At 42.1% G+C, this 10,332-nt stretch overlaps 1 protein-coding gene across 9 annotated transcripts; it reads right to left on the bottom strand.

Moving 5' to 3' along the window:
• Positions 1–518: 518 nt before the first annotated feature.
• On the bottom strand, positions 519–9,827 carry LOC106612869 (arfaptin-2). Of its 9 annotated transcripts, none has more exons than XM_014214464.2 (11): positions 9,605–9,827; positions 9,018–9,119; positions 8,751–8,783; positions 7,976–8,084; positions 7,431–7,526; positions 6,088–6,189; positions 5,416–5,531; positions 4,926–5,147; positions 4,514–4,671; positions 2,717–2,891; positions 519–1,993 (listed from the first exon to the last, which is right to left on the bottom strand). In XM_014214464.2, the coding sequence occupies exons 2-11, from the start codon at positions 9,108–9,110 to the stop codon at positions 1,838–1,840; spliced, it is 1,260 nt and encodes a 419-aa protein (XP_014069939.1). In that variant the 5' UTR covers positions 9,111–9,119; positions 9,605–9,827; the 3' UTR covers positions 519–1,837. The 9 variants fall into 9 exon arrangements, with proteins under 9 accessions (XP_014069939.1, XP_014069942.1, XP_014069941.1 ...); XM_014214467.2 differs by having other exon boundaries at positions 519–2,521; positions 9,605–9,811; XM_014214466.2 differs by having other exon boundaries at positions 519–2,527; positions 9,605–9,811.
• Positions 9,828–10,332: the final 505 nt, after the last annotated feature.

Raw genomic sequence — 10,332 nt, forward strand, 5'->3', positions numbered from 1 at the left:
TTACTAGTCCAACACTCTAACCACTAGGCTACCTGCCGCCCCATTTACATTGAGCATAATTATAATGAACAAACAACTACGCATTTTTTAAATAATAGCTGTAGGATGGTGTGATCCAAGCAAAGAAAAAGTTATTTACATTTCGAATCTTGATTTATCTCAAGAAAAAAGGTCAGTTTCAATCAGACATTGTGTTTTTTTTTGTGTGTGTCTCAAATATTGCCTACTGTCCTCATCTATCTGGTGGAATAAATACAGTAGGTATGTCCACAGGCCGATGAAAGACATCCTATAACTTCACAAGCTGTTTAATAGCAGATAGCTACCACTGACTTCAGCAGATACAAATCAGATAAAACTCAGCTTGATCTAGACTTAACCCTGATAGCAGGGTTGCGTCACAAACTGCCTATTCCCTATATAGTGCTCAAACAGATAAAAAGGAGCCATTTGGGACGCAGAGGGCAGTTTCCTGATTAACAGTAAAGAAGACAATCACAGATGGAAGTACCAGTCACTTTTCAGCCATGTTTTGGATTGTATTGCCATGTAATGTGTGAACACAATATGGTACAGTACTTATACAGGTGATGACTACAATATACTCAGTGGACAGCAGATGGACGAGTGTTATTACTGTACAGCTTTTGTGGGGAAATATCAAGTCTGTATGGAAACATCAAACCATATACTATAAACCACCATTTCATATACTGTACACCAGGTCCATATGCGTTTTAAAATGGAGACACAACATTGATGTAGAAATGGGAGAAAAAAAACTGAAGAAAAACACAAGAACATATACATCTGAATGGAATTAGTAGAGGTATTTTTATAAACATATATTAACTCTATTTGATTATTGGGATATATGTTATAAAGACATAACATAATAAACATGTGTAATAACATTATCTGTAGGATTAATCAGAGGGAGATTATTTATTGTAAACGAAAAAGTCGTACTTCCTGTACTCAAAATTATTGATAGAAAAAGGGGCCATCTGGAATAGGTACTAATCAATTTTTTGACTTTTAAATTCATGATATATAGCCATTGATTCTAGACTGCTTGTTTTCCAAATTCAGGATTGCCCCTTTAACCCATCATTTCTGTCATCAATAGTATACCACAGACTGTAGGCTTCTCCCTTTCAAAAATCTACCTCTAATCTTCACCTGGTGCAAACAATGTAACTGGTCCAGATTCTTAATATCCTCTACATATGTAAACAGTTTACTGACCTTTCAAATGACGACCTCTGGAAGCTTTACATAACACTTCACAAAAGAGCGAAAACAGTTTGAAAATAATGATTACATTTATGTGCAAAGTATAAGCTTAGAATAATTGATGAATTAAAAGTCACGCTACACAGCAACAATATCATGAGGCTCTGTTGTGAATAATTAACACAACAAATCAACATAAAATAGACATTCTATAAACAAATTGGCAAAACTAAATGAAACTAGATAAGCGTTCTTTTCCCCTTAGTATCATCATCACTAGTCTCTACTTGTCCCATCTCTGGTTTTTATATACAGTTCGTGTAGATTTCATATATCTGTTCATCCGTCTATCCATTCTTCTTGTTTCTTCCAAGCCCAGTGTGTCTCTCCATCTGTGTCCCATATATACCAGAGACCTGACTGAGACCTGGGGCCGTACGTATCAAGCATCTCAGAGTAGGAGTGCTGATCTAGGATCATGTCCTGCCTGTCCATATAATCTGATTCATTATGATCTAAAAGGCTAAACTGATCCTGGATCAGTATTCGTACTCTGAGATGCTTGATACATACATGCCCAGAGGACTGGGAGCTGATGATTCTAGCTCTCCTCCAGCCAGGAGGGCTTGTCTGACCCTGGGGGCTTTAACTTGACGTTGAACTGTCTCAGTGTCTGTTCCAACTGCTGCTGGTTCCCAGCGAAGTAGGCTGAGATAGCATTATGGAAGAGCAGCAGCTGCTTGTGCATCACCTTCACCTACACACACACACAGAGAGAAGTAGGCTGAGATAGCATTATGGAAGAGCAGCAGCTGCTTGTGCATCACCTTCACCTACACACACACACACAGAGAGAAGTAGGCTGAGATAGCATTATGGAAGAGCAGCAGCTGCTTGTGCATCACCTTCACCTACACACACACACAGAGAGAAGTAGGCTGAGATAGCATTATGGAAGAGCAGCAGCTGCTTGTGCATCACCTTCACCTACACACACACACAGAGAGAAGTAGGCTGAGATAGCATTATGGAAGAGCAGCAGCTGCTTGTGCATCACCTTCACCTACACACACACACAGAGAGAAGTAGGCTGAGATAGCATTATGGAAGAGCAGCAGCTGCTTGTGCATCACCTTCACCTACACACACACACAGAGAGAAGTAGGCTGAGATAGCATTATGGAAGAGGAGCAGCTGCTTGTGCATCACCTTCACACACACACAGAGAGAAGTAGGCTGAGATAGCATTATGGAAGAGCAGCAGCTGCTTGTGCATCACCTTCACCTTCACCTACACACACACACACACACACACACACACACACACACACACACACACACACACACACACACACACACACACACACACACACACACACACACACACACACACACACACACAGACAGAGAGAGAGAGCGAGATGTAGCATTATTGTAAATTAACTAACCACCCAACTATACAAATAATTAACTAACCCACCTTGTTCTCTTCCAGGAACTTGAGTTTGATGGTAACGTCTGAGCGCAGCCGTTCGTACTTGTCTCTCTGCACCTGGTACTGCTGCTGGGACACCTCTATACGCACCATGGTGGCAGCATCACGAGGACCCAGACTCAACTCCTCCAGGTCGGCCCTGTACGCATCAAACTCCAGCCTGGAAGAGAGAGGGGAGGAGAGGCAGCATAGAACAATAGGCTTGGGAGGTATCCAGATTTTCATACGTCATACCGTTCATTCTTCTGCTATCCCAGGATTTATGGTTTACCGGCATAGCACACATGGCGGGGCAAAAAAAACACAAATAAAGCCCATTGGGGTCTAGTACCAGAATGCTAACAAAATTAGCACACGTAATAACAAAATCACATAGACACTGTTAGCTATATGCTAACGAGCGAAAATAAACAAACTCAATTGCAAAAACAGGCAAATCCAGCTCATAAAGTTATACAAGCATAGCTAGTAGCTACCAAATGTCATTTTCGGTGAGTGTGGACATTTACAAGCAAAAGTGAATGAGAGAAAATGTGCAACTAAACAAAGTAAAGCATGCTTTACTCAAGGAAGAGCAGCATGTGTACACGAAGCAGAGGGGGGAAAAAACCACTAGTAGGAAGCACAGGGAACAGGTGTACAGATAAGGAGCTCTAGATGAGTTGACTTCTCAAATATGGCAGAAAGCCGATATAAGATATCTGATGGCAAACATTTAGTAGTGAATTGCATACAAGAGTAACTTCATCACGTCCTGTGCACCGCACAACAGAGACTCCCCGATAGATATAGAACTCTATGAACTCCCCAGCCCCTGCTGTCTCCCATTGTGCCATTTACAAACAAACACGTGACTGAATGAACTGTTCTGGGGAACTACAGTAAGTTCCGATCGCTGCAGCTGTACACAGCCCATCTAACCAACTACCTACCTCATCCCCATATGTTTTTCTGCTCTTTTGCACACCAGTATCTCTACTTGCACATCCTCATCTGCACATCTATCACTCCAGTGTTAATTGCTAAATTGTAATTACTTCACCACTATGGCCTATTTATTGCCTTACCTCCTTACTTCATTTGCACACACTGTATACAGATGTTTTTATTTTGTTATTGACTGTACGTTTGTTTATTCCATGTGTAACTCTGTGTTGTTTTTGTTGCACTGCTTTGCTTTATCTTGGCCAGGTCGCAGTAGTAAATGAGAACTTGTTCTCAACTGGCCTACCCGGTTAAATAAAGGTGAAATAAAAAAATATATAAAATAAGTTGACAGGTAAAATGAAGAACACAATCTGCTTTATCTCCTAACATATTGCACAAGTTGACTGCAGGTATTAACTTAAAGTAGCTTGAAATATACACATTTATTGAAAAACTTCAAAGAAATAGTTTTGACAGTATTGAAAAACCATCCTGTGGTTTTTTCCAAATACCCCGGTACACCATCCAAGTCAATAAAACACCCTTATAACACCCTATAACCCTCAATCCCAAGTTCACCTCCGCCAGGTCTGCATGGAACACATCAAACTCCAGCCTGACACACAGAACTATGATGTCATGTAGACAAACATACTCTATATTATGTCTCTGGCAATCATAGATATAGGGCCACATCTTTGTGGTGTAAAGAAGCTTAGATCTGTGTAAAAAAAGACTGTAAACCTCATTATAATTTGGCAGTATGATCATTTGAAACTATTGAGTTATAAGGAGGCAACTACTATAGTATCTCTAGGCCCTGCACCTTTCTAACCCTCCCATCTTTATTATTACCTTGCAGCCTCGTACAGTTTGATGGTCATCAGTGTGTCCTCCATGGTCTTGTTGACCAGTGTATTGATGCTGGACACAAAGAAGTTGATGGCACCAAGCAGAGCCTCCCCGTTCCTACACAACAACTTCTGAGTCTCCGCGTTGTAACCAAACTCATCCTGTGGACACAAACACTTCTGTTTTATATACTGACTTCCTCTACATTAGGTATTTATGGATTGATTACAATTCAGGAAGGTAGCCTGGATTCCAAACTGAAACTGATAGGCTTGGTTTCCAACCAAAAATTACACCCTGGATTTTCAGGCAACATTTTTGGGGGCCAATTTCACACAGTGTGCCATCTGTAGCTGATTTCTGTCTGGGCTGAGGTCTACGGGTTAAGGGTTCAAATTCAGGGGTTATAAGTTACCCGTAGTTCAGGTGATTTCTGGCTGAGGTCTGCGAAGGTGTCCCCTAAGGCCTGCTGGGTCTGGACCATGTTGTAGAAGTGGCTGGTCAGGGCACTGGTCAGTCTCAGGACAGACTCGTACTTCCTCTTGGTGTCCCTGAGCACGTCTATCTGGGCCTCCAGCTCTAGGTCCACAGTCCGAGAACCACGGCCGAACCGCTCCGAGAACATCTGCTTGGTACACTGGGGTAGAGATGGAGAGGGAGAGATGTGATTAGGACAAAGGAGATAACAGAAGAGGAGATGAGAATATATGCTTAGCACACTGGGATAAAGATGACATGGAGAGATGTGTTCAGAATAGAACTGAATAGTTACTTGTTTTCCAAGGAGGAGATTATTCCCAGTATTGTATGAAGACAAATGATCATATCAGTGCAGTTGCAATCGACCCATAGAACACAGTGAAGTATGGTTTCAACATATTTTCCCCAGGAGACAGGTTCTGTACCTTGTAGGTGTTGATGCCCCACTTCTTAACGCTGTCTAGTTTCTCCACAGCCACACCACGGTTAGCCTCCTCCACTGACATGTTCTGGGTGCTGTTACTGTGGTGCATACCCGACCCTGACACAAAGGATAATAAATAACCCGCTCACTCACAGAGAATTCCTTAAAGAGGTTAGTTGCTGAGACCTAGTTGATAAAGTCTATAGTAAATAAGATGGGACTGTCCATCTCATTTACTATGAACGCTGTCACAAAACCAGCTTCAGTCAGTAGCGCTTTGATACACAGATTACACACAGAGGCTGATCAGTGCTTAGTTGGGCACTCTCCTCCTCAAAGCGAACACCTGAAATATTCCTTTCATACACCAAGTATGTCTTTGAGGCAAATAGTATGACAGTGATAGAGTGATCGGTTGAGAGGACAGCGAATGAAATGAATGAGTGAACAGAGTGACGTGGAGTAAAGGAGGGTTGTGCTGTATGGGTCCAGTGTAGGGCTGCAAAGTTCCAGTATCATTGGCAGCTAAAATGTCCACGTTTCCCAGAAACCCTGGTTTCAGAATTCTGGATTTACTGCTTATAGTAATTGTGGAATTACCTTCCAATTCCGGAAATCTTCTGACCAGGATTTCTGGGAAACCTGGAATTTTTCAACCCTAGTCCAGTGGTACCTGTAAATGGCTGGTCGGTCTGGTTCTGGTTGGTTATCATTCTGGCTGCTGACTGGCTGGAGACCAGACCTACACCCTGTCCCCTGGACTTCATTCGCAGGTCTGGAATGGACATGGGGGATGGGGAGGGGGAGAGGACATGTGAGGATATGTGATATGAGATGGAGAGAATAGATGAAGGTTGGTGAACGTGTTAAAAGGGTGAGAGGATGGTGATAGTGAGTCATGCAGGTTTTCCATGTCGAAAAAAACAACAGAATGAAAACACAGATGGAAAACAATATGAAAATGTTCACAACATAAGTAGTAGTAATGTATGAAATGATGCACATGTGGTGAGTTAATGAACCACAACATTCCATTAGCTAACCGCTTCATGTTACATTTGCATACATAGGATACGTCCAAAATGGCACCCTATTCCCTATGGGGGAGCCATAAGGCTCTGGTGAAAAGTAGTGCACTATGTAGGGAATATGGTGCCATTTAGGATTAAGTTGTCATCATTAGAAACATTCACACAAACATAACATAGTAAATCAAACAGCTCGGCAATGAAGTCAGTCAGGTTAGTAAACATAGCTAGCTTTTTTGTTAACATCCACTGACATGCATTCAGTATGCATTGGACAGTAGAGCAGCATTCCCTTCTTTCCTGTGACATCTGTAGAGGTACACAGTGTTGTCAAAGAGAGGGACTTCAACTGTGTCTGGGGTTGAACAGCAACCCAGGCTACAGGCAAGGCTCATTCTCCCACAGAATTAAAGAGTAACTAATGAAAACACCCTTGAAAGTGTAAACAGGTGAAGAAAATAAAAGAGTGGGGGGGGGGAACTGTTAAAGGTAGACTCAGCAATATGATGTAGATGCAGACAGTAAACAACATAGTGGGTCAATTTCCACAACAACTAAGAGTGTTGAAGCTCGAGGCTCAACTTTGCCGGTGTTTTGATGCCCAGGCTACCACACCGTGAACATAGTGTGACTTGTTTAAAACAAAAGAAGGGAAAAAAAGTGATAGACAACATTACAGATAAAACTAATAATTTGTGTGCAGGTGTGGTTGGAAGCCCAAGGGCTTGAATGAAAACCAAACCACAAAAAACAATATACAATACATAAGAACAAAAATAAGAATGGTTTGTTAAAATAGATAACAAAACCTACTAATTATAAATGTAGAAATGAATTGATCAGTAATCACTGTGTGAGAGCGAAGTCTTGCATCTTGCTCATCTCAATATCTGTGGTGCTGCTCGTGGCAACATCATTTTCGCTGAGTCTACCTTTAAAGAGGGAAGTATACAGTTATGTGGAAGGTGGCTGAGAGGTGCAAAGCCACCTGTGGGCTGAGATTGGGCTCCAGGGACAGGGGCACAGTTAGGGGCAGGGGGGCTTCTCCTGTCCACATACTGAGGGTTGAAGCGGATAGCAGGGCCTGGTGGACAGGGTTGGTTAAGATAGTCAGTAAACTAGAGTAGGATGTAGATCTGAAAATCAAAATAGCCAATACAGTAGAGAGTCTCTGTTTGCTACTCATAGAGACTCCTGAAAGAACAGAAAGAAGGTTAGATCAAAATAGAGTCATTGATGCAGAACAATATGGTTCTGGCAAGGCCCCAATTTTTTATTTTTATTGAATTCCATCAGGACAAACACCATCGGGGCAGTTGAAAATGTAGTCTTAACCATTCTTAATGCTAACTAACCAAGCAAGCCTTGCTAAAGGGACTAGGCTATTCATGGATTCAATAAGGACTAAGTGGACATAATTAAGTGGACGTTCCAGTAATGCACTGCAGCGTCAGCAGTAGGCAGCGCTAGAGAAAGCTGTGTGTACCTTTGATGGAGCTAGTGAACAAGTGAGAGCAGTAGAGCTGTGTGTACCTTTGATGGAGGAGGTGGGTATGATGCCCCCCGCAGGTCCTCCGTAGCCTCCAGACACGACGCTGGTCTCATTCAGGTTGGGACCAGACACCATCACCTGCTGCAGGTCCTAAGGTGAAGCCACAACACATCAATGGAATAGATATAGCCTAACTCTAATCAGTCCCTCACGGATTTAGCAGAGATGTTTTGTGATATTTGCCACCAAAAACACTTGATTTTGCTGTGCCAATTCTGACATTTTGCGAAGCAATGTGCAATGATTTTGTCCAATTTGTTGCGAAATTGCGCTTGGCAAGGAAAATGTTTGTTGACGTGTGGCTTGATTGAACCATATTATGTGGTAAATGAGCGGTGATTGGTTGAAATTGCAAGCCCTCTTTTTGTACTGCGATGATGGGTCAGTTTTATACAATAATATTGCGTTGATGTTACTGTTTTATGCTGAAATAGTGCAGTGATTGGTCAAATTTGCAAGCCCTGCATAATATGTGGGGAATTTATGATTTTACACCCAAAGAAATGGCTGAATCCTGAAGGGACTGACTAATGCATAATGATCCTGTAGAGTTTATTGTCAACCTGACGAAGACCTTCCATATAGGCCTAATCTTTGTTGTACACAGACACTCACACACATGAAAATGGTTGATAAAGGTTAATTGTGGTTAGTCTGAAAGTCTTCTATGTTAACATGTACACTACATCTAAATCTAGAGTTCTCCTACCACGACGTGACACACTCTCTCTCATCCCTTCTACTGCATATCCCTACCTTCTCATCTAAGGTCCACTGAATCTTTGCAGCCTGCACAGAAGTGAGACATAATACAGTACAATAAAATACACAAACAAATAGTTGACGTAATGAGTGGTCACCACACACAGTATACATATAAATACTGTACGTAGTGACTGTATCCCAAATGGCACCCTATTCCCATAGTGCTGTACTTTTGACCAGAGCCCAATGGGCCCTGGTCAAAAGTAGTGCACTATATAGAGAATATGGTGCTATTTGGGACATGACCATATGACCCACCTGCTCCAAACTGTCATCCTCGGCCAGGGTCTCTCCATTGCTGTTGATAGGAATCTCCATGGTAGCCGCCTTGCCCATAAAACTGTCTGCCATGGTGGTTGTCTGCAGGAGAGAGTGCGTTGGGAGAGAGACAGAAATGGGAGATGGAGAGATGGGGGTGAGAGAGCACGATCATCACACACACACTGAGCTTTTCACATTAATGATAGGAATGTTTGCAATGTAAATATGGGTAGAATATGCCTAATTCAGCATAATATCAAGCCTAGCCAGCTGTGATATGTAAAAATGCAGTGTCCACATTCCTTAGCTAGCTGTCCACCGGTAACGTTACAGAGCCGAATGTAGCGATAACCTGCACTCTCAACAAGCCATCACATTTCACAATACAACACATTACAAAAGCCATAGTTAGCTATTCGTGATCATTATTCGTGCTGTATGTAGTTATTTTGCTAGTCCCAGCAACACGACACCTAGCTAGCTAGCTCCAACCTAGCAGCCCTAGCCAGCTGGCTAAACTGGTGGTGCTGCAGAAAATGATGATCTCAGTGAGTTAGCGTGATCTGCTAGCTAGCTAACGTTACCTGCTGTGTAGGTACAGTAGTCTAGTCTCCCAAAATGTCAAATGTTGCTGCTTATTCTGCACGGTATTTCATAAAATATTACTATTATAAACGGAATAACACCGTTACAATGTTTATTTTTCGTCTGTTGATGAACGCATGATTGTAGTCGTGATTCCGTTAGCATCCCCTGGTAGAACCGAGCACAGTATGCAGATAAAATCCCTAAAACCCAGTCCCTCCCTCCTCTGGCCCTACACGTAATGTTACGTCAAGTCGCCACGTTGAACAGTTGACGACATCAACCCCCCCTTCCTTCCACCATTTAGTGATTTGGATTGTTTGGTTTGTGTGGAAAAACAAACATCACCACTAAAAGGAAGTTGTCTCTGCAACTAGGGCGTTTTGAGCACAAGACTTTGGTGGCAACTTAATTGTGGGGAGGACGGGCTCGTGGTAATGGCTGGACGCAATCAGTGGAATGGTATCAAACACATTGTTTCTATGAGTTTGATGCCATTTCATTTGCGCCGTCCAGTCATTATTACGAGCCATCCTCCCTTAAGCAGCCTCCACTGGTTTTGAATTATTTGATTTTGATTAAGTGGTTGAAAAAATGCATAGAATCTCCATAATCTTTATGGTTCTTTATTTTTGTAAGAAAATTGGGGGTTTACTATTTTTGTTGTCTTGTAATTACAACATAACCAAACTGCCACTTAAATGATCAAAATGTTATCACCAAGCCT

Source organism: Salmo salar, chromosome ssa09, assembly GCF_905237065.1.
Source record: "Salmo salar chromosome ssa09, Ssal_v3.1, whole genome shotgun sequence".
In the NCBI taxonomy this organism is placed as follows: Eukaryota; Metazoa; Chordata; class Actinopteri; order Salmoniformes; family Salmonidae; genus Salmo; species Salmo salar.